The following is a 24,648-nucleotide window of genomic DNA, read 5'->3' on the forward strand; positions in this document are numbered from 1 at the left end:
TCGTTTTTGATACGATTAACGAGCGCAAAAGCGCCGAAATCGTATCATCGGTGTAGCGTCGGTCATTTCCATAATTTCGTAAGGACCGATGTTACGATGTTGTTCCTCGTTCCTGCGGCAGCACACATCGCTGTGTATGAAGCCGCAGGAGCGAGGAACATCTCCTACCTGCGTCCTGTGGCTCACGCCGGCTATGCAGAAGGAAGGAGGTAGGCGGGATGTTTACGTCCCGCTCATCTCCGCCCCTCCGCTTTTATTGGCTGCCTGCCGTGTGACGTCGCTGTGACGCCGCATGACCCGCCCCCTTAGCAAGGAGGCGGTTCGCCGGCTAGAGCGACGTCGCAGGGCAGGTAAGTCCGTGTGAAGCTGCCGTAGCGATAATGTTCGCTACGGGAGCTATAACACAATATTGTATGTGCGACGGGGGCAGGGACTATCGCACTCGGCATTGCAAGCATCGGCTTGCGATGTCGTAGTGTGCAAAGTACCCCTAACTCTGGTGCTGCAGACCGGAAAAAGAAGCTAAGTGGGACTGAGCCACAGTACAAAGTGCAGTACATTGGTATATACGTATGTTTTCATGAAAAGGTGACCTCATGCTGATGGGTCCCAAATCTAGACAGACTCATCTCTGTACTGAGCTTTGACAAGCTAAAAGATCTAAGGGTAAGTAGGAACCAGATCTATTCCACTCTAATTAATTTAGTTTTAATAGATGGAAGAAATGCATGATCAAGACCAAGATGGAGGAAGTCATCACCTCCTCATGTAAAATACATACATTTGAGCAGAATGGAGTAATCTCCATCAGTCCCATAGCCCATGAATAGAGCTGCAATGTGCAACCCCAGCTGCTCATGAACTCTTTTTTTGTCTTCATGGTAGGACCCCAAACAATACAACACTAATCATTTCTCCTGTAGATAAGTAATAATTGGGGAATTTAGAAAAGTCACTACAGCTGCCTGCACTCAGGAGCTTACTAAATAGCAAGTGACAGATATCAGTCAAAGAAATGCTTACAATATGGCCAGTGGCGTAACTAGAAATTGATGGGCCCCGATGCAGAGTTTGATCCTGGGCTCATCCACCCATATGTTCGTCAGATGTATAGGCCATTGTAACATTCTAAATCCTATAAATACATACAAGTTGCCTCCCTCCCCTCTCATTGTGTAGTAATGTCCCCCATCCTGTACTAATATCCCCCATCCTGGGCCACTTCCTGGTAAATATCTCCCCCATCCTGGTAAATATGTCCCGATCATGGCCCTATCCTGGTGTATAACCCCATCATGGCTATATCCTGGTATATATGGTCCCATCCTGGTATGTATATTTTCATCATGACCCCATCATGGCCCCATTCGGATGTATGACCCCCCATCAGGCCTATATCTTGGTATTTATGTCCCCATCATTGCCCCATCATGGTGTATGACTCTGATCATGGATATAGCCTGGTATATATGGCCCCATCCTAATATATATGTCTCAATCATGGTCCATCCTGGTATATATGTTCCCATAATGACCCCATCCTGGTATATATGCTCCCATCATGTCCCCATCCAGGTATATATGTTCCCATTATGTCCCTATCCTGGTGTATATGCTTCCATCATGTCCCCATCCTGGTATATGTCCCAAGCATGTCCCCATTCTGATATATAGCACCCATCCTGGAATAAAGCCCTCCCATCCTGGTATATAGTGCCCCATCCTTGAATTTACCCCTCTCATCCTGATATATAGTCATCTCATCCTGGTATATAGCCAACACATCCTGGTATATAGCCACCTCATCCTGGTATATAGCCACCTCAGTATTTGGACCCTGTCACTGATAAGGAGAAATACCGCCATCCCTTCAAGAACCTCAGTAAAGAAGATCAGGAGGTATGGGAACTTAAGGTCGTCAGACCCATCAAGGCATGTCCACCCGGACTGACCAGCTCTGTCTTCACTGACCCGGCTATAAGCAAGTTCATCAATATGATGATGAAAGGCGTTCATAAGCTTTTGTCATGGCAGATCATTAACAGGACTCTTGAGAAAATCAAGAGAATACAGCTGGAGAAATATTACAAGGCAAGTAAAGAGAAGAGGAAGAACATTGAGTGCAACCCTTATGCCATATTTCACAAGGCAGTGGAGCAATGTACCCCCATCATTGGCCTCACAAATATACTGAAAGGAGGGAAATCCTATCAGGTCCCTGTATCTCTAACACAGGGTTCCCCAACTCCAGTCCTCAAGGCCCACCAACAGTGCATGTTTTCAGGATTTCCTTAGCATTGCACTGCTGTTGGAACCAGCACCTGGGCAGGTAATTACATTAACACCTGTGCAATACTAAGGAAATCCCAAAAACCTGCACTGTTGGTGGGCCTTGAGGACTGGAGTTGGGGACCTCTGCTCTAACAGACCAAAAACGTTGATTTATGACTTCTGACCAAAATGTGGATTCAAAAGATGAAGTTTTGGATATAGCAAGCCACCAACTCCAGGAAACGGAGCAAAAGTGGAAGAGACTGAAATCATTGTACAATAAATGATCTGCAAGAGGCCCTGGATAAATCAGACACAGAAGTGCAGATGTGTACCGCCCCGTGGCCTCGGCTGCAACCACCGAGCCACTCGGGGGTCACGTCGCTCTGGAAGGGTGTTTGGAGGAATGCGGGTGTTTGATTTTGGGATGATTGTTCGTGACGCCACCCACGGGTTGTGGTGATGGTGGACACCACCGCTGCGGTGAAGGTGCGGGGACTCACGGGAGCGGTGTAGTAGCGCAGCTAGGTGTTGACCCCTCCGTGGGTAGGGGTATGTTGGTCCCGGGGCCCGGTTGTGCGAGGGCCGGGGTGCAGGGCGCAGGGCTGCGATGCGGCACGGTGCCGGATGGCACGGGTGTACTCACGATTAAACCACACAGAGTCAGTGGTGAACCAAACGAAGGTATGAACGGGTCCCGCAGCTGGCTGCAGCTTCCTAGTCGGGTTGGCAATGTCCGCCTTTCTCCTGCACCTGTGTTTGTAGTGTGACCACTGTGCCTGGGCACTGGTAGTCCGCTCCCCGGCGTGTATGTGTCGTAGGAGCCCCTTTTGCCCGCAGGCGCTGGCCCTTGGATCTCTGGCCTCTGGCGGTGGCTACTATCTGGACGGGTTGGACTGTTGTCTTCAAACGGGACTTTGGTGGGAATGAACCCCTGAGGTCCAGACCGCAATCAGTTAATTCGACTATGGTGGTGGCATATAGCCTAGTTCGGGGTCTGAGTACCCTGCCTGGTGCTCCGGTATCCTGTTAGCTCCCCGGTTCGGTTCCGGTGGGCCACTACCCTGTCCCGTTCCCTCACGGTTCCGCAGGTCGTATTCTCGGTCTCCTGCAGGCGGCCACTGCCGTCTGCCTGCCTGACTGATCTGGGGTCCTAGGCTCCAGCCCAGGCCCCAAGCAGAACTGTACTCCACTACTCTCCACTGTACTGTACTGGACTGCACTGAACTCCTTGCTGAACTGCACTGTCTTTCCTGCCTCAGGCCAACAGACTCCTCGGAGGGCGTGTCTTTCTGCCTGAATCCACCCACCTGGTGTGCCTGTCTGACTCTGAGGGAGGCAATCAGGTCTTTGTGGTTGACTGGTGGTACCTTTCTAGTGTGGAGGTGTATGTGTTGAGTGTTGTGACCTGTGACCCTTGGGGTCCAGGGCGTCACACAGATACTTAAGGCCGCTTTACACGCTGCGACATCGCTCAAGCGATCTCGTTGGGGTCACTGAATTTGTGACGCACATCCGGTCGCTTTAGCGATGTCTTTGCGTGTGACACCTTTTGAATCGTCGCAAAAAACGGTCAAAATCGCTCATCGGTGACATGCCCCCCTATTCTCGAGTATCGCTGCTACTTGGTGTACGTGTACGAAGTAGTTTGTCGCTCCTGCGGCAGCACACATCGCTATGTGTGACAACGCAGGAACGAGGAACCTCACCTTACCTGCGGCCGGCCGCAATGAGTAAGGAAGGGTGTTGGCGGGATGTTCATCTCCGCCCCTCCGCTTCTATTGGGCGGCGGTTTGGTGACGCTGCTGTGACGTCGCTGCGACGCTGAACGATTCGCCCACTTAGAAAGGAGGCGGTTCGCCGATCACAGCGACATCGCTAGGCAGGTATGTGCGTGTTACGCTGCCGTAGCGACAATGTTTGCTACGGCAGCGATCACACGATATCGCATGTACGTTGGGGGCGGGTCCTTTTGTGCTCAACATTGCTAGCAATTGCTAGCGATGTCGTAGCGTGTAAAGCGGCCTTTATGCAGGAGCGGTCATCACTGAGTGAGGAGTACAAGAGTCTGCAGAAAGAGGAAGCTAAGTTCCTGATTAATTACCAGCAGCGCCTAGTCTGGGGATCACATGGTGACATAGGCCCGTTCAGTAATTGCTGTTGGGTTTAAAATTCTGTTTACAAGGGGTTAATTTTGAAAAGATAGCAGGTAACGCGAACAGGCTGCATCTGGTTTCTGTTCAGCCTGTTGCGCGCCAGTTTTGAATAGTTTGATTGGTCAGTTTTTGTATTTGAACGGGAATTGTGTCACGGGCGGCGGGGCGCTGCGCTCGCTAACGCTCGGGTCCGGCGCTGCTGCGGCTGCTCGGTGGCTCGAGCGGTGGGCCAGATCCGGGGACTCGAGCGGCGCTCCTCGCCTGTGAGTGAAAAGGGTGGTTGGTTTTGGGGGATTTAGTCAGTGACGCCACCCACGGGTTGTGGTGAAGGTGGGCACCACCGCTGCTGGTGACGGGGATCCCGGGAGCGATGGTAGGGAGCAACTGGGAGGTTGTTTTCCCCCTCTGTGGGTAGGGGTTGGTGGTCCCGGGGCCCGGTGGTGTGACGGGGAGGCAGGGTTGGTGAGGTGCAGGGTTGCAGGGACAGCGCGGCGCGGTGCTGGATGGCACGGGTGTACTCACTCAGCAAGAGATGCACAAAGTCTCCGGTAAACCAAACGGCTGGATGGACGGGTCCCACAGCCGGCTGCAGTGTCTCTCCCCGGACAGGTGATGGTGGCTGTCTCTCCCTGCGCCTTTGTGTACTGTGTTGACTCCAATGGCTTCCCAATGGTAGTCCGCTCCCCGGTGTATAGATACCGGAGGAGCCTGTTTTGCCCGCAGGCGCTGGCCCTTGGATTTCTAGCCGGTGGCGGTGGCTGTGTATCCTCACGGTGTGAGCAGTTGCCTTCAATCGGGACTTGGTTGTTAGGGAACCCCGGGGGTTCCTGTCACATTCGGATTTGACTATTGACGGCGGCTCCAAGCCTGGTCGGGGTCCAATGGTCCTGCCTGTGTGCTTAGCTTCACTCCGTTCCCTGGTCCGATACCGGTGGGCCACCGCCCAGCCCCGATCCTTACGGCTCTGCGGAGTTCCACCAACTCCTGCAGACGGCCACCACCTTCTGCCAACCTTGCTGTCAAAGTCCGGGCTCCGACCCAGACACCTCAAGTGTTTTCTCCTCTCACTTCCACCTCCAAGACTGATCTGTCACTTTTCCCGCCTCCAGGCCTGTGAACTCCTCGGTGGGTGGGGCCAACCGCCTGGCTCCGCCCAACCTGGTGTGGACATCAGACCCTGGAGGGAGGCAACAAGGGTTTTGTGTCTGACTAATGTAACTGTCCGGGGGTGGAGGTGTGTGTGTGTGTGTTTTGTCTGTGGCTACCTGGCTAGTCCAGGGCGCCACATTTGTATCTATAAATAGTGGACATTTTTGTTAGCTGTGTCAGTAACAACTGAGAAGAAAGAAGATTCACATGGAGTCCTTGATTCAACAGTTGCTGCTCGGGGTCGGTGAAGAATATGGAGAAAAATGGCTCCAATTCTGCCTGGCGAATGACAATCAAGTCCGGTCCCATATTGGATCTATCCATGTCAACTGAGGACATCTTTCAAGCGGAGAAGATCGGTGAAAATCGGTGATGATTCTGTGGAAGAAGAGAAGGAGGAATATGACTTACTCACCGCCGGCGGCTGCTTCTCAGAGGTCCGGCGGAGGAAAGAGGAAGTCATCATCTTCTCGCGATTGCCGGGTTTCAAGTAGGAAGTTGGCTGAGGCATCATGTGAGGTGGGAGTCACCACGTGAGGTGAGTCTTCGCCAGATATTTGTGAGAGGAGCCGGCATAAGCAAGCCGGATCATCCTCGTACGACTTCCATCAACCTCAGCGGTGACGTCATCAGCAGCTGCCGACAACACTGCTTCTCAGGACATATCATCGGCCGGTGCTGCCCCTGCTTCTAGGGCAGTGTATCCGGGCCAGAGTACTTCGCTGCTGCCCCCGCAAAAGAGCACATCTGGGGCAGTGGTGGCACTCCGGCTTGGAGCTCGTTGGAAGGATCCGAAGAGGAGACAGAACCAACTGGAAGATCGCAGCATGTGAGAGACGGCGCGCCCGGAAGCCTGGCGAGACAGAGGACTGATTGTGGTGGTGACACTTTTCATGTAATTAATTCTGCATGTGATAGGGACAGTGTGAAGGACATTGTCATTAGCACTTTGTCTGAGTTATTTGGTAACAATGGGGTTCTGCCTAAGGGACCTGTTGCTGATGTAAAGGACAGGTTCCCTGGTGCGTCAGAGTCACTGTCTTGCGAAATTTACCCTTTGGGTTTCCATCTCAGTGCCTCTGTCAAAGAGAAAATTTGGAGTTTAGAATTTGTTGATTTATATATGCTTGTCCCGGTTTCTAGGGAACCGCAGCATAAGTTTGAGAGGCCAGATAGTAAACTGGAGTCAGAGATAGAGAAGAGGAAGAACTTTAAGTTTTTTAATTCTTGGCTACAGGCTTTCTTTATTTTTGCTGCGGTTCTTGGGGAGAAGTTTCCTAATATGTGTAGTGGGCTTTTTCAGCATCAAGACACCATATTAGAGGCTTATCATAATTTTGGCGGATTTGCATGGCTTAATTATGATGAGTTGTTTAGGCAAAAATTAGCAGTGCATCCTTCGGTTAGGTGGGGCGTAAAAGAGGTGGGCCTTTGGCTCAATCTGATGCTGCCAAAGCAAAATAATTTTAATAGACAGTCAGTTAGTCTTAGTTCCAAAAGGGGAATGTATCCTCTGCTATTGGACGGCTGCTGTGTGATGTCGCTGTGACGCCGCACAAACTGCCCCCTTAGAAAGGAGGCGGTTTGCCGGCCAGAGCGACGTTGCAGGGAAGGTAAGTCCGTGTGAATAGCATGTAAGCGGCGGAACGCATGACGTCACTGTCATGTGCGGCCACTTTCAGTAGCTGTTAGCATATTCTCTGCTCCCCGTGCCCTGGATTGTGCACGTAGGAAGCAGTGAATATTCATAGCCTTAATCAGCGGCAGCACTTCACAGTGCAGGGACCCGACGGGTCTCTGTGCTGCCATGTATTTCAGCTGGATGTGGATGCGTGCCCATGGACACACATCCATCTGAGTCAGGAGCTGGAGCAGGTGGGCCCCATGTACCCCCGGGGCCGGTTGCAGTGGCGATCTCTGTGACCGCAGTCGTTGCGCTCTTGTATATGGCCAGCAGATACAGCTTGTCAAGAAAACCCCTTTGGTCATGGTGGGGCCGACTTCAAGTTTATGCTGATTTTTGGTGACCAGAGTCTCAGTGGGCCTCTCTTCCATTTTTTCTCCTCAACTCTAAAGAGCCATAACATTTTTATTTTTCAATCAATAGCGTTAAATGAGATACTTGGGGTTTTTTTACAGTAAAACCTGTAATTTTTATCATTACCATTTTGGGGTCCATTCGAGTTTCTGATCTCATCTATTCCATGTTGTTGGGGAGGCAAAGTGACAAAAAAATGGGATATCTCATATGGGATGAATATAATATTTCATTAGTTCATACAAATGTGCATGTGGTAGGGCATTTTTTGTAATATCTCCTTTCTGGGAAAAAAAGGGCTTGTGAACAATTGATTACTTGTAATGCTGTAATATTGCGGTGTACGGCAAAATTACCTATCTCCAACGAAGCCCGGTCACAAGCTGAGCTTCATAGGTGTGCAAACATGGCTGACACAGGGCCTTCAGTAGGTTCTCCCTGGTTGCCATTACAATGTCATCGTCACCTCACAATGGCAGTATGTGTCGGAAGAGACAATTTTCCTCATGTCCAGCCGCTGTCGCAAATGATAGCGACAGCTTAGATCTAAGCTAGCTAAATGGGTCTGCCTTCGATCATAGCTATTGGACCTGGTTGCCAGCTGTATAACACAGCCAGCTCCTGCGCCCTGCTCCTGTGCACTCTGTACATGCAGTGAGCTTATCTGGCGCCCATGTGCAGCAGATGTTGTCAATAGAAACCTGGGCAGACGAAGCCCCATGCTGTGTGGGCCTCTACACTTGTTAATATGGGCATATCTGCATCCCTTTCACAAAAATCAAGATGGTTGGTTAGTGACCGCTCATAATATTCTCCTGATGGAATCTATGGTCAGGAATCGCTCAGATTTTCTCATTGCTGCTTGCATGTTTTTGGCAGACACAGTATTGCTATAATCACTATAATGTAAGGCCTCAGGTATCTGCTGTTTCAGAGGAAATACAAGGCCTAGTTGCCCATAGCAACCAATCATGTCCAATTTACATTTATACAGCATAGTACAAATAATAAAACCTAAACTTCAATTGGTTGCTATGGGCAACAAGACCATGATTTCTCTTGGGCAACTCAAGACCTAAAAAAAAGGTCTGTTTTTTTTTTTTCTTTTAAATACATATAAAATGTTGGGAAACCATGTGAATACTTTGCTCTATACATTTTAACTCCCTTAAAGATCAAAGAGTTTTGTTCCTAAACAACCAAAAGAGACCTTTTAGTAAGATGCCAGGACCTTCATGCATATAATGATATAAAGGGGTATTCCCATCTTCAAGATCCTATCCCAATATGTAGTAATAATAATAATAATAATAATACTATTAGCAAATGTCTCCAATTTAGTATTGTTCTTCTGAAAAGCTCTTGCTTACCTCATGTGCAGGGCATTGCAGGACCTTAGAAATCCATGGTTATGACTACTAGGAACTACCTGAGATTATATGTGTGGTCGTAACCATGGATGCTTAAGGTCCTGCAATGCCCTCAACATGAGGTAAGCAACATAGTGAATGAGATGAACTATACTACATTTCTAATTGGAGGTATTTGCTAAAATTATGTGCATTTGCACACATTAATCTGGCTTGTTTATGTTTCTTTTAGAGTAACGGCTTCTTCCTGGCAGAGTGGCCTTTCAGCCCATGTTGATACAGTACTCATTTTACTGTGGATAATGACACAATCTTACCAGCTTCCGCCAGCATCATCACAGGGTCTTTGCTTTTGTTCTTGGGTTGATATGCACATGTCTGACCAAAGCACTTTCATCTCTGGTACACAGAACCCGTCCCCTCCCTGAGCAGTATGATGGCTGGACATGCCCATCTTGGTTGTACTTGCGTATAATTGTTTGTACAGATGATACTTAGCTATCCAAGGTTACGGCAATGCATATAGGGACAGTTAGTTAGTTGGTAATGGTCGTAACCATAGATACCTAAGCTACTGTAATGCCCTGCACATGAGGTAAGAGACATGGCTTTTCAGAAGAACAATACTACTTCTGTAAATGGAGGCATTTGCTAATATTATTACACCTACTACATATTGGAATAGGATCTAAAGCCCGCTTTACACGCTGCAATATATCTTACAATGTGTCGGCGGGGTCACGTCGTAAGTGACGCACATCCGGCATTGTAAGGTACATTGCAGGGTGTGACAGGTACGTGCGATTGCGATTGAACGAAAATCCGTTCATCGCATACACATCGTACCTTTCTCTAAAATTGCACGTCGGGTTGTTCAATGTTCCCGAGGCAGCACACATTGCAGTGTGTGACACCCCGGGAACGATGAACAGATCATACCTGCGTCCTGCAGCTCCCGGCTGACAATGTGGAAGGAAGGAGCTGGGCGGGATGTTTACGTCCCGCTCATCTCCGCCCCTCCGCTTCTATTGGCCGGCTGCCGCGTGACGTCGATGTGACGCCGAACGTCCCTCCCACTCCAGGAAGTGGACGTTCGCCGCCCACATCGAGGTCGTATGGTAGGTAAGTACGTGTGACGGGGTTGATCTTATGTGTTTCACGTTCAACAAATTGAACGTGCCACACATACGATGGGGCGTTGCAAATCGCATACGGTATCGTATGCGAAATTGCAACGTGTAAAGCAGGCTTAAGAGATGGAAATACCCCTTTAATGGTCCTAACTTTACTTGTTGGGCTAACAAAATATTTTTTTTTCTTTTAATGGATAAAAATAAATAAATGTATATATTATCTAAAGTTAGAAAAAAAATAGAAAAAAAAATGTATAGTTTTCTATTGTTTGTAATTGGAGATTTTTTTATCCGATTTTTTTTTTTGTGTGTTGTTCCAATACGCACAAAAAAAAGTGTAATTGTAATAATTTTCTGGGAGAAATACTTCATTTTCTGGAACAATTTCAAGGGTGCCAACACTTTCGGCCCTGACTGTATTTGCGTCTGCATTGTTTGTTGTCCATCAAAAATTATGAGATACGATTTACTCAGAAGTATTTTGACAGCTATGACAAAAACTGCTGTCTATTTCCAGGGGAACCATCATAATCTTGAAAGCAGCAATTTATATATAAGTTAAAAAAAAACAAAAAAATTGTAAACTTGTGCAAAACCCAAAGAGCAAAGTATTTACAAAGTCAACTTTAATTACACTGTACATGTAAACTTTATGATTTATATTGTGTGTTTGCTCAGATGTTGCTGTAGTTTGCATGGTGCATGCAGAGCCAGATATTGTGCAAGATCTGTCAATTTTTCCACTGTATGTGAAGTAATTTTTCCTTTTCTTCAAGAGCTAAATAATAAAATATCTCTAAAAGAGCTAAAGTAAAAAATCATCTTAAGGGGAATCTGTTAAGATTAACGCTCCAAAGCCATACACGAAAAGGGGCATTACCAGTGTGAAACACATAGATAGAGAGCAGACTGTCAGTCATTACATGTCTCACACCCTCATTCATTTAAGATAAGCTCTGGAGGAAGATTCTCAGGGAGATCTATGTCCAGCCCATAGATCTTAACAGATGATGTACATATTTAGAAAAATTTGGATTTCTTTGGAATAAGACATCGGATTGTAAATATCAAAGTATCATTTTATGCAACTTGCTATGACCTATATGCTGATATAGACGGCTTAGGAGGCTTGATCCTAATAACAGATTTCCTCCAAAGGGAATGTACATCAGGATTTATTTATTTTTTTCCTTTTCGTACTTTTTTTTGTAACAATCTGCATTAATAAAAATATAAATGCAATTGGAATTTTTACATTGTCAAATTGGTGCTATTCTAAACTTATAGTTCCTGTTCTTTAAGGAAATGAACATGTAAATTAGCAGCAATAGACTGACTTAGACAATATATTTTGTATTGAAGCATCTAATTACCGTGTGCAAAGGTCATTGTGAATAGAGAGGGGGAAAAAAGGCCTCTGCTATAACCTGTCATATGATGTTCAGTTCCAATCTCATTAGGTGTCATGGCAACATTAGGCTCTGTTCACACTGCAAAGCCTGATAGGCAACCTGATGTCCCAGTTGTCCGTTTACTTCCTCCCTTTTATGTTATTTTCCACTGTGCACGTTTAATCGCTCCTTTGTGTTTGATTGCCGTGTGTACAAGTTTTGGTTTTCCCCCTGTCCGTGTTTAGTTATGGGGTTTGTGACTATGGTCCCAGCTCACCCCTTGGGTGGAGGAGGGGGAGGGGAGTTAGGGTCACACTGGCAACTCAGACCTCGCTACTATCAAGTGTACCTCTGAACTAAGGAACAGTGCATGGTCCCCAGTGTGAGGGTCCCCAGCCGATTGAAATAATAGTTAAGTTTTTGATGCTACATTCCCCTTAAGTTAAGTCTCTGCACAAACAAAATGCCCCCAAATAATAACTAGTAAACTACAGCCGAATACCCCTACTGTTCTGTCCCTGTGTGGCTTATATATATCAATGTCTTATCACTTTTCTGCTTAAGTTTTTACCAGTCAGAGCTCAGCCAGTGATGAAACTTTAAAAGGGAACCTGTCACCACGTTTTTGGCCTATAAGCTGCGGCCACCACCACCGGGCTCTTATATACAGTATTCTAACATGCTGTATATAAGAGCCCAGGTTGGGGGTATAACATAAAAAACATTTTATAATACTTACCTAACGGTCACGCGGTGGGCCTAATGGGCGTCTCCGTTGTCCGGTTCCCGGCACCGCATCTTTTGGCCATCTTTGGGTCCGACGTCATACGCACTCACCGGTATTCAGGTCCTGAGCAGGGCAGATCAAAGTATTGTAGTGCGCCTGCGCAGGACCGGTGAGTGTGTATGACGTAGCCAAGTCATGCACACAGGCTTCAGAAAGAGGACAAAGATGGTTGAAAGGGTAGGCGTCCGCACCGGAGAACGGAGATGCCCATTAGGCCCACCGCACGACCGTTAGGTATTATAAAGTGTTTTTTATGTTATACTCCTGGCCTTGGCTCTTATATACAGCACGTTAGAATGCTGTATATAAGAGCCCGGTGGTGGTGGCCGCAGCGTATAGGCCAAAAAAATGGTGACAGGTTCCCTTTAAATTCCCCAACAATATACATGGTTTGAGCAGTAGATTATGCATGTATACTGACACTGGCACATAGCGTAATCTCCTAGCAGACACCTTCACAGGAGATCAAAGGATTAGGCATATTGAAATCCAACATGCCCAGTCCGAGTTCCTTCCAGCTGCTCGGCAGACATCAAAGTGTACCTTTAGCTTAAAATTATTTTCTGGTTTAGAAAATCAATTAATCTATACAAAAAGTGTTTCTTTCTTTTGGGGACTTCAGAGGACATCCTGTAGTTCTTCTTTCCTCTAGTGATCGCATTGCAATGAACTAAAAGGCAGTGTTAGCACAAAATGACTGTACAAACCAAGCACAGGAGCTCAATGCACCCCTTGCATGGTTGATCAGTTCAGTGTACCTTCTTATTCACTATTTTTTTTTCCATTTATCTCTACCATTCTCTTCTCCATTGACTGCTCTTGCTTTACAGGAGCCAAAAGAGGACAGAGGTAGATGGAAAACAAGTGAGTGGGAAGGTGCACGGAGCTGTTTGGCACAGAGTGCTTGTGCTTGGTGTGAACAGTCGTCTTGACCTGACAGACTGCCTTTGAATCCTTGATGCCAAGTTTCCCCGCAGATTAAAGCAAATCATTACATGGCTGGAAATATTTTAGGTTACTTAAACCTCTCTAGCAAAAATAATGCTGTGTATATTAAATAGGGAAATAATAATGTAAACTGCATTAATTAACATTAACTGCACATTTACTATTCAGATGCAAGACATACAGATATGAATTATGAGTGTGAATGAGGCCGTATACTGGCTAGATGTGATGTGTATATACGGCATGCTTAGCTTGCGTTACCTGCCTCTCCCTATCTACATACTACTTGTACTGAAGTATGATCAGAATGTGCTTTCTATTCCATTGTCTTCACACTGACGCGCTTCATTTCACGGATTAGGTATAATTTGGGTATGAAACATTCTAGTCCTCTATTTTGGCTCTGGAGGATGCTTACATTTTTGTCATCAACTGATTTTTTTTTTTAACATTATCTTTTAATACAGATAGCAAGCCCAACCTCTCAGAATCGCGGCTTCCCAGCAGAGACGGACTCTTCTTCAGTGACCTTCTTGCAGCGTATTCCTATGTAAGAGGTGAGGTTGTTTCACAAGAAAGGACTAATAGTGCTGATAGGTTCAGACGGGTCATCTTATTACAACATCCCCTTTTCATGTGGCCATTTATTGTGAAGCTACACCAATTAACAACTGCAAAGCCAATTTCAAAAAATCAATAATTCTTTATTAACAAAAATTAATGACCACATAAAACCTGAATGGACCGCCCCGGATGACGGATGGTCTTGATATAAGGAGCCAGCACCCAAAAACACAGTTTTAAACTGTTTATAATAATAGTTAAATGGTTAGATCCAATGTGATTTAACTATACATGGCAGAGGGAGATATTGCCTGTAATAAAGTTGTAGGTAGCATATATCAAGTCTCCATATATATAGAAAAAAGTAAATATTCATTCAAATCACAAACAATATTACCAACAGGCAGCCAATCCAATGCCAGGAGCTGTGCGGCGAACCCTCACAATGACGCGCGTTTCGCAACAAGCGTGCTTCGTCACTCCTCGACGAAACGCGCTTGTTGCGAAACGCGCGTCAGTGTGAGGGGTCGCCACACTGCTACTGGCATTGGATTGGCTGCCTGTTGGTAATATTGTTTGTGATTTGAATGACTATTTACTTTTTTCTATATATATGGAGACTTGATATATGCTACCTACAACTTTATTACAGGCAATGTCTCCCTCTGCCATGTATAGTTAAATCACATTGGAAGTAACCATTTAACTACTATTATAAATGGTTTAAAATTGTGTTTTTGGGTGCTGGCACCCCATATCAATACCATCCGTCATCTGGGGTGGTCCATTCGGGTTTTATGTGGTCATTAATTTTTATTAATAAAGAATTATTGATTTTTTGAAATTGGCTTTGCTGTTGTTAATTGGTGTAGCTATTGTTTTTGCATATAGCCTTCCATACTAGTTGTGGTATTGGTGTTCAATTATTGTGAAGCGCTGACTGCGGACTAAAGACTATTGTACCAATGGAGGTAGAGCGCAATCCATGGCTCTAAGGGATTTGGACTTTTTCCAGTGAAGAATGCTGGTTAGGTCTTTTTTTTTGTTTTAGAAAAAAGATGTAACCAGCGCTCCGTGCTGGAAAAAGTCCAAATCCCTCAGAGCTTTGGAATGCGCTCTTCGTCTATTGGTGTAATAGTCTTTAGGCCATGTGCGCACAAGAAATTCACTGTTTCTTAAGGAAAAACTGGACCCTCTGAAAGAATCCCGCACCTGCGGTAAAAAAAACTGCACCAAAACCGCAACAAAATCCACATGCGGTGCGGATTTGCCGCGGTTTTCCGCAGATTGGTCCCTGCGGGTTTTTACCATTATCTATGGCAAAAACTGTAGGTACCTGCGGAAAAGAAGTGACATGCTCATTAATTCCGCAGCGGAAATTCCGCGCATAAATCCGCAGGTATAAAAAAAACACAGTGTGCGCACAGCATTTTTTTTATACCCATAGGTTTTGCTGGGGAATGACTGCAGAAATGTTAGAAACATTTTCTGCAGAAAATCCGCAGCGTGCGCACATGCACATAGCCTAATGCAGGCGTCACACGCAACGATCTATCGGCCGATATGTCGGCAGGGTCACGTCGTAAGTGACGCACATCCGGCATCGTTTCATATATCGTAGCGTGTGACAGCTACGAGCGACGGTGAACGAGCAAAAATACTCACCTTATCGCTGCTTGTTGACACGTCGCTCATTTTCAAAAAGTCGTTTCTTCTTCTGTGCTCCGGTTGTTCATCGTACCCGGGGTAGCACACATCGCTCCGTGTGACACCTCGGGAATGATGAACACAGCTTACCTGTGTCCTGTCGGCAATGCGGAAGGAAGGAGGTGGGCGGGATGTTTACGTCCCGCTCATCTCCGCCCCTCCTCTGCTATTGGCCGGCCGCTGTGAGACGTCGCTGTGACGCCGAACGTCCCTCCCCCTTCAGGAAGAGGATGTTCGCCGCCCACAGCAAGGTCGTCTGGGAGGTAAGTACGTGTGACAGGGGGTTAAAGACTTTGTGTGACACGGGCAACTAATTGCCCGTGACGCACAAATGACGGGGGTGGGTACTATCGCTCGTGCGATCGCACGATAGATCGTCCCGTGTGATGCCCACATAAGTCCGCAGCCAGATCCTCGCAGGTATCTTCTCAAGATCCTCTGTATAAAGGGGGCTTTACACACAACAACATCGCTAACGAGATGTCGTTGGGGTCACAGAATTTGTGACGCATACCCGGCCTCATTAGCAACGTTGTTGCGTGTGACACATATGAGCGACCGCCAACGATCAAAAACACTCACCTTATCGTTGATCGTTGACACGTCGTTCAAATCCCAAATATCGTTGCTGGTGCTGGACGCAGGTTGTTTGCCGTTTCTGAGGCACCACACATCGCTACGTGTGACACCCCAGGAACGATGAACAACACTATACCTGCGTCCTTCGGCAACGAGGTGGGCGTCACTTTCTTTCGGCTGCTCTCTGCCCCCCCTCGCTTCAATTGGACGCCTGCATTGTGACGTCGCTGTGACGCCGCACAAACCGCCCCCTTAAAAAGAGGTTGTTTGCCGGCCACAGCGACGTCGTTAGGCAGCTAAGTATGTGTGAAGGGTACTAGCGAGGTTGTGCACCACGGGCAGCAATTTGCCCGTGAGTCGTGATGCACAAACTATGGGGGCGGGTGTGAACGCTAGCGACATCGCTAACGATGTCGCAGCGTGTAAAGCAGCCTTAAGTCAGAAAGGAGACGTTTTCTGGCAAAAATGAGTTAGAGAAGCTGTGTAAAGTCCTGTAGAGAATACAACATGGGTCCAGGACCTTTCTTTTTTTATAATTCTTTATTTAACTTGACAACGGTTGATTGTACAACAGAAATTCACAATTTAAGAAAAAGATAATTTATAAATTGCAAATCACCACAGGAAATTCAAATAGTTGTAAACAGGGTTGTCACAAACTTTACAAAAGAAAGGAAACCCCCGCCCAATGTTAGGCAGAGGAGAGGAGAAGTCAAGAGAAGTAGAAGAGACATAGAAAGAAGAAAGGGAAGACGGAAGAAGGAGGAAAAACAACAAAATAAAGGGGGGGGGGTCCGGGGGATTCGTGGATTCGCCCAGAAATCAACGGGCCAACACTTCTCCCGAATTATCTTAGTGCTTCCTTATACTCATCTGTCTGCTGAAAGTCGATCCAGTAATACCAGGTGGCCCAGAATTCACTCTGTGCTTAATGACATGTACTCTCGAGATCCATAGAGCCACCGATGAACATGCGACACTCCTCCAGTGTCCAGGACCTTTCTGAGGCTCTGGCTCTCCTAGGGATTGTGTGACACTGTAATGCCATGCGATCCCTGTAGCTGTACAGCACTGGTTTCACTTTGCCCTCCTTTGGATGTAATTGAAATCCGGAGGAAGTGATAGCTGCAGCTGCTCTATCATCTCTTTTGGATGTTTGATTTCACTGAAGGAGGGGAGAGTGAAGCCAGCACTGAGTGGCTGAAGGGATCACGAGACATAAAAATATCACACAATCCCCGAGAGAGCCAGTGCCGACACCAGTGGAACGGCGCCAGCACCAGATCTGAATATTGGTGTTGTTATTTTATAGGGGTGGGGGAAATAGGAATGGAGAAAAGGTTGTCGGAATTGTGGACAACCCCTTTACGTCTGCCTTTTAAGGCCCTCATACACATTAGATAAAAGTCATCTGAACACACCAAATTCATTAAGACTGGTCCACCATCTAACCTTTATGGGTGCCCCACAACTCTAGCATAGAAGATATCACGGGAGACAAGGATTGGGCTGTTTGAATTTATTTGCCTGACCCTTTTGTGCTTCAGGCTGATGCATCTGGCAGGGGCTTACTCCACTCTTCCCATAGTGGCCACATGAACGCTTGGCCCTCTGGGAGTCTGTTACATCTCATCTACTTCTGGAAGACTCACGGATAGTCCAGGAGAGCTGGCAAGTATGGATAAAAAGTATAAAAGCAATGCAAAAAAGGAGATTGTTACCATCTCCCTAAAGGCCGGTTTACACGCTGCGACACCCCATGTCGTTGGGGTCACGGAATTCGTCACGCACATCCGGCCACTTTAGCGATGTCATTGCGTGTGATACCTACGTGTGATCGAAAATCATCGCAAACACGTGCAAAATCGCTAATCATTGACATGCTCCCCTATTCCCAATTATCGTTGCTGCTGCACGTACGATGTTGTTCGTCGTTTCTGCGGCAGCACACATCGCTATGTGTGACACCGCAGGAACGACGAACATCTCCTTACCTGTGTCCACCGGCAATACGGAAGGAAGGAGGTGGGCGGGATGTTATGTCCCTCTCATCTCTGCCCCTCCGCTTCTATTGGTCGCCCGCTTAGTGACGTCGCTGTGACGCCAAACGAACCACCCCCTTAGAAAGGAGGCTGTTCGCCGGTCACAGCTAAGCTAAGCAGGTAAGCAGTGTGACGGGTCCGCGCGATTTTGTGCACCACAGGCAGCAATTTGCCCGTGACGCACAAACGATGGGGGGTGTACACACGCTAGCGATATTGGTAACGATATTGCAGCGTGTAAAGCGGCCTTCAGTTCTTTTGTATATCCAACAGCAAAAGGGAAAGTCTTGACCCAGATTACGATAGTCATATTTTAGACTAATCTGCATCCTGGACTCTGTATTAAGGGGTCCTCATATGTGAGGATGTGTGTCTGTGATGAGAAGCCATTATAAAATAGTCGATATAGAATATTTCTTATGGCTAGTACTAGACAGAAATTTGGCAACTGGTTATTCGCCATGACTGTTGTGTCATGAGTAGTGATGGATGAGCGTGCTCGCCACTGCTTGAGCATTGGGGTGGTCGAAAGTGACTCAAGTACCAAGTATAATGGAAGTCAATGGGAAACTGGAGCATTTTCAAACTCTGATACTCATGACTCCATCGAGTAATGAGATGTGGCACGCACACTGGCTCATCACTAGTCATGAGCTATTCCACTTAGAAGACAAAAGACATTGCGTGGAACCAGGGGATTCAGTGCAACATGGCTCCAAAAAGATCCAAAGTCCTTTTGTAGATGACTTTAGAAACAATCAATGGCCACATCATATATGTGAAAACTTCACCTTTGAGGCCAGTGATTGGTTGCAGCCTGGACATGAATGATATAAAGCATGTTATCATTCTTCAAACCATCCAACCAGGGGGATTAAGCCACTATAGCTTGGCCAAGATGCTGCAAAATTGTATTTTGAAGCAACTCTCTGCAATAGCCAAAATCGAAGCTGGGTATTCCTTCATTTCAGTTTGTTGTCAAAGCCATGCAATAAATACCAATATATAAAATGTCCTGCCAGCACGTGTCAACACCCTAGTCATTACAATGAGACCTTACTGTAACTATATACATTCATGATGGAACATGTCGTCCTAACATGTGTCGTGACATAACATATATCCCCTATCCTTCTCTCCTTGTGTCTGTAGGTCATCTGGAAAGAGCGGCCTTATTCTTTGTATGTAGCCTTTGCGTTGGGTTGATCATCACAATTTTTGCATTAGTGATCCACATATCTTGTAAGAAGGACTGGCGAAAATTCCAGAAAGTCAATGGACAAATAGTGCAAAGAACAGATCATGAAGAGACGGATGGGGGCAGCAGTGAGGAAGAGGAAGGAGATGATGAAGCTTCAACGAAGTCTCACTTTTCTCAAGAGTTCCGCGAGTTATGCAAGACATCTCATCCCGTCCATTGCACAGAAGACGCTGCAGACCTCGCAGAACGCATAGAACGCAGAGAACAAATCATTCACGAAATCTGGTTGAACAGTGGATTGGACATCCCCCCTAGTCGACTTACAATGCCATTTTTTTAATATGAAACCTAGGGACAGTGGGGGGTAAACTGGTGAACCCCATAACTGTGGGCCTATACTCCTCCACAATCACTGGTGAGCCACTTTTTACCCCAACCTGATATTACTCTTCTATGAAGGGAAGTGTATTATAAACTTTATAAAGAAGGAAAGAGCAGAATTATAATTTTTAATTATGGAGACATGTGACATGAGCTTCTTTATATTTTTCTACAAATTTATATTTATCAACGTAAAATTATTCAGAGATATACGAGGAAGGAAATTATTTTATTCTGTAAAAATAGAACATTTTACTTTTTTTAATATCTAAATCAATAGGCAGTATCACCTAAATGGGAATTTTGTCCTAGTGATCATGTCACTCGTAAAGTGACTCTGTCAGGTGTCGTATCTGAGGGGCAGCATGAGACACAAGAGGAGGTGCTGAGCTCAGGACTCTATAGAGTATTTTAATTTAAAAAGCTGTGAAATCCTGTGAGTCCTGTATCCCCCGCCCCGTAATAAATAAAGCCTGTGAGTCCTGTATCTCCCTCCCAGTAATAAACCCTGTGAGCCCTGTATCTCCCACCCAGTAATAAATAAAGCCTCTCAGTCTTGTATCCCCGCCTACTAATAAATAAAGCCTATGAGTCCTGTATCCTCCTCCTACTAATAGATAAAATCTGTGAGTCCTGCTTCCCCCACCCACTAATAGATAAGCCTGTGAGTCCTGTATCCCCCTCCTACTAATAGATAAAGCCTGTGAGTCCTGCTTCCTCCAGTTACTCATAGATAAAGCCTGTGAGTCCTGCTTCGCCATGCACTGATAGATAAAGCCTGTGAGTCCTGCTTCCCCATCCACTGATAGATAAAGTCTGTGAGTCCTGCTTCCCCATCCACTGATAGATAAAGCCTGTGAGTCCTGCTTCCCCATCCACTGATAGATAAAGTCTGTGAGTCCTGCTTCCCCATCCACTGATAGATAAAGCCTGTGAGTCCTGCTTCCCACACTTACTAAGGCTAAGTTCACACTTCCGTTGTTTTGCATTGATATATTACTGGGTGGGGAAAGCAGGATTCACAGGCTTTATCTATTAGTGGGTGAGGAAGCAGGACTCACAGGCTTTATGTATTAGTGGGTGAGGAAGCAGGACTCACAGGCTTTATGTATTAGTGGGTGAGGAAGCAGGATTCACAGGCTTTATGTATTAGTGGGTGAGGAAGCAGGACTCACAGGCTTTATGTATTAGTGGGTGAGGAAGCAGGATTCACAGGCTTTATCTATTAGTGGGTGAGGAAGCAGGACTCACAGGCTTTATGTATTAGTGGGTGAGGAAGCAGGATTCACAGGCTTTATCTATTAGTGGGTGAGGAAGCAGGACTCACAGGCTTTATCTATTAGTGGGTGAGGAAGCAGGACTCACAGGCTTTATGTATTAGTGGACAGGGGAAGCAGGACTCACAGGCTTTATCTATTACAGACTGGGGGAAGCAGGACTCACAGGCTTTATGTATTAGTGGACAGGGGAAGCAGTACTCACAGGCTTTATGTATTAGTGGACAGGGGAAGCAGGACTCACAGGCTTTATCTATTAGTGGGTGGGAGAAGCAGGACTCACATACTTTTATGAGTGGGTGGGATAACCAGAGCTTACAGTTTTTCTGCCAGCTTTTTACATGAAAATACTAAATCAAGTCATAGAAGACCATATATTCCTGAGCACAGCATCTCACATCTGTCACATAATGCCCCTAAACTGATACACTATAGTTTATCTAGAATTTTCTTGAGCTCCAATACAAGTGACATTTTTTTTAATTTGCCCCCATCAGAGCTCCCCATAACACTGTAGTTATTCCATAATGTGGTATATTGAACTGTCGCAATCTTTCCAGCATTTGAAGCAATTAAATTGCAAATCTGAAAACACAGCTCAACCTAGAAACGCCGAGAAAATGTCCAGAGCTGGTCCTTTAAAGCAAATACTCTTGAATTCCACTATCTTCGTTGTCTATTTTGTGCCAGTTCTTTTAATTTACTTATTACAAATTTACCATTTACTTGAATAAGGCTGAGCTGCAATACCACATACAGACTGTGGACGAAAGTGGCGCTGTTTCTGGGGGAAAAAAAAAGTTAGGCCCTTTTTTTCTAATTTTATTAACCCTATTGAGTACTGCAGCTATATCAGAGTCAACGGTCAATATTTTTATTTTACAGTGTTATAAGGTAACATAAGCTACAGTAGAATGAATACATGACTACTATATACCACGTACTGTATAATGTGTTCAGCATGGAATAGCATTCACTTGCACTGGTCCCTGTGCTGTCATTCAGTGGTCGTTTTGGCATGGACCGATAATACGCTTGTCTAACTGAGCCTAATTATTAACGTCATCACCATTAGGCTCAGATTTATGGGCAAACAATGAGTTAATTACCCCACAATATAGATGATCTATAAGCAGCATATAATGGTGGAGTCAAGAATTTTACTAGGCTCAGTATCTATGTATTTTTTGCTTCTTTAAAGAAGTTAACACAAAAAGGGAAATTTGTCACACCCCAAAGAGAATGTATTCGATTTAAAGGGACACTATCACCAATGTAACAAAACATATTGCTTAAAAGTTTTTCACATAGAGTGACCAGACTAAAGGCCCCGTCACATGCAGCAATATCGCTAGCGAGCGTACCCGCCCCGGTTTTTGTGCGTCACGGGCAAATCGCTGCCCGTGGCGCACAATATCGTTCGGAGCCATCACACCGACTTACCTGCCTAGCGACATCGACATCCTTTCTAAGGGGGCGGTTTGTGCGGTGTCACAGCGGCGTCACTAAGCGGCCACCCAATAGAAGCGGAGGGGCGGAGATCAGCGGTCGTAACATCCCACCCACCTCCTTCCTTCCTCATTGCCGGCGGCCGCAGGTAGGGTGTTGTTCGTCGTTCCTACGGTGTCACACATAGCGATGTGTGCTGCCTCAGGAGCGACGAACAACCTGCGACCTCAACAATCAACGATTTTTTGAAAATGAACGACATGTCAATGATGGACGATTTGGTGAGTATTTTCCATCATTAACGGTCACTTGTTGGTGTCACACGCAACGACGTAGCTAACGATTCCGGATGTGCGTCACGGAATCCGTGACCCCGATGATATAACGTTAGATACATCGTTGCGTGTGACGGGGCCTTTTCTCCTTTAAATAAAAAGTGAACCAACATTGCATATAACGCAAAATGATACAAAAAAACCCTAAATTTAGGCTTTTGCAAATCTTTAGATGCCCCAGGAATCTCTTCTTCACTAGGATTATTTCTTTTTTGCACCTTTTCCCCCAAAATGATTACCAACAAACATATTATTGTTTATCACTGAGAAATTTGCTTTAAACCCCCCCCCAAAAACAGTAAATCCCCTTCAGGTTAGTTCCTGTCTATTCTAAGATGACTGCTGAGACCCCAACAAACCCACAACCAATCGTCCCATGTAATGAAGAATCAGACTCAGGTATATAAAATCAGAACTCTTTATTATGGAGATTTAATAATCAAATCTCATCTTTTAGTGGATGGTGGTCGGTCACAGCCCAAAATATCAAACTAAAACCATTGAAATAAATCACAGTAAACCAGTACAAAGCGTTGTGCCGCAGCCGGACTCCCGGCGGGGGTAACTTTTGTACCAAAAAACCACCAACGTTGTTGAATTGACCGCTGCTGTGACTTAATCAAATATTATGAAAAACAAAAATAGTACAACTCATTGTGTTGCAACCGGACTACCGGCGCAAGTAAGCCAAACCAGTCAAAATAATTGTGTTGAAGCCAGACTCCCGGCGCACGTAGCTTTTACCATACCAATCATTGTCTCATAGCCGGACTCCCGGCACAGGTAAGCGTCCACACTGAAACCATCAACGTTGACAAAGGGAGGGAGGGTGGGACAGCTGCCTCCGGGTCCCACAGAGTGGGGAGAGACCGGAAAAAGAAGGGATTGAAATTATAAAGGGGGAAGCAGGAGTAGGAGGAGAGAAGAATTATTGGCTGCAACAAACTGGGAGGAGGCAGAAAATTACATGGGACGACCAGATTAACCCATTATTACGGGGCACAGCAGTCAGGGGGCCCCAGTCAAATACTGGAATGCTCCACAGACTGCTGAGACCCCAACAAACCCACAACCAATCGTCCCATGTAATGAAGAATCAGACTCAGGTATATAAAATCAGAACTCTTTATTATGGAGATTTAATAATCAAATCTCATCTTTTAGTGGATGGTGGTCGGTCACAGCCCAAAATATCAAACTAAAACCATTGAAATAAATCACAGTAAACCAGTACAAAGCGTTGTGCCGCAGCCGGACTCCCGGCGGGGGTAACTTTTGTACCAAAAAACCACCAACGTTGTTGAATTGACCGCCAAGGAGGAGCAAAGTGGCAAACTGTGCTCCGACCCCCACCCAGAAACTAAGGCATGCTAAATACCAACCTGCAAACCAAAGAAATATCAACCCTAAGTCATGTTAAACGTATACCATTGAGAAACAGAAGCTCTGAATCGTACACCTCAAATAAAACGTGGCACTCCAGCATGAAGTGTACCCAACAATCCATCAATAGCCGCCCTGTCATACCACGCGATGAATGACCTTTGACTAAATCAATACAAGATCACAAGGAATGACCTGACTAAACCAGTATAAGCTCCTAAATCAACCTGGAACTCATCATAGTGAGAATCTACGAGGAAGAGGCAGAGGTCATCCCAAAAAGTAACATGTAAAAATGCGTCCAGTAAGATCATAACTCTTTTGGCAGATCGCTACTGCCAAAACCGGTCTCTGATGCCTCTCCAATGAACGTCCACTTCATCTGCATAGGTCTCCATTCTCCGGGCTGCTCATGGTGAGCAGCCAAAAAAAAATCCATAGCACGGATCTGACACCATCTGAAAAAGAGAAAATTGTTACCAAAGCA

General features: G+C 45.9%; 1 protein-coding gene across 3 annotated transcripts in view; it reads left to right on the forward strand.

Annotated features, from left to right (window-relative positions):
* Positions 1–23,597, forward strand: part of EVA1C (eva-1 homolog C) — a 147,866-nt gene extending 124,269 nt beyond the window's left edge. For all 3 annotated transcript variants that reach the window (XM_075335042.1, XM_075335044.1, XM_075335045.1), the window contains 2 exons: positions 13,711–13,800; positions 19,288–23,597. In XM_075335042.1, coding sequence (XP_075191157.1) covers positions 13,711–13,800; positions 19,288–19,676 — 479 coding nt within the window. In that variant the 3' untranslated portion in view covers positions 19,677–23,597. The remainder of the gene's footprint in view (positions 1–13,710; positions 13,801–19,287) is intronic.
* Positions 23,598–24,648: the final 1,051 nt, after the last annotated feature.

This window comes from Anomaloglossus baeobatrachus, chromosome 2 (assembly GCF_048569485.1).
Source record: "Anomaloglossus baeobatrachus isolate aAnoBae1 chromosome 2, aAnoBae1.hap1, whole genome shotgun sequence".
NCBI lineage: Eukaryota > Metazoa > Chordata > Amphibia > Anura > Aromobatidae > Anomaloglossus > Anomaloglossus baeobatrachus.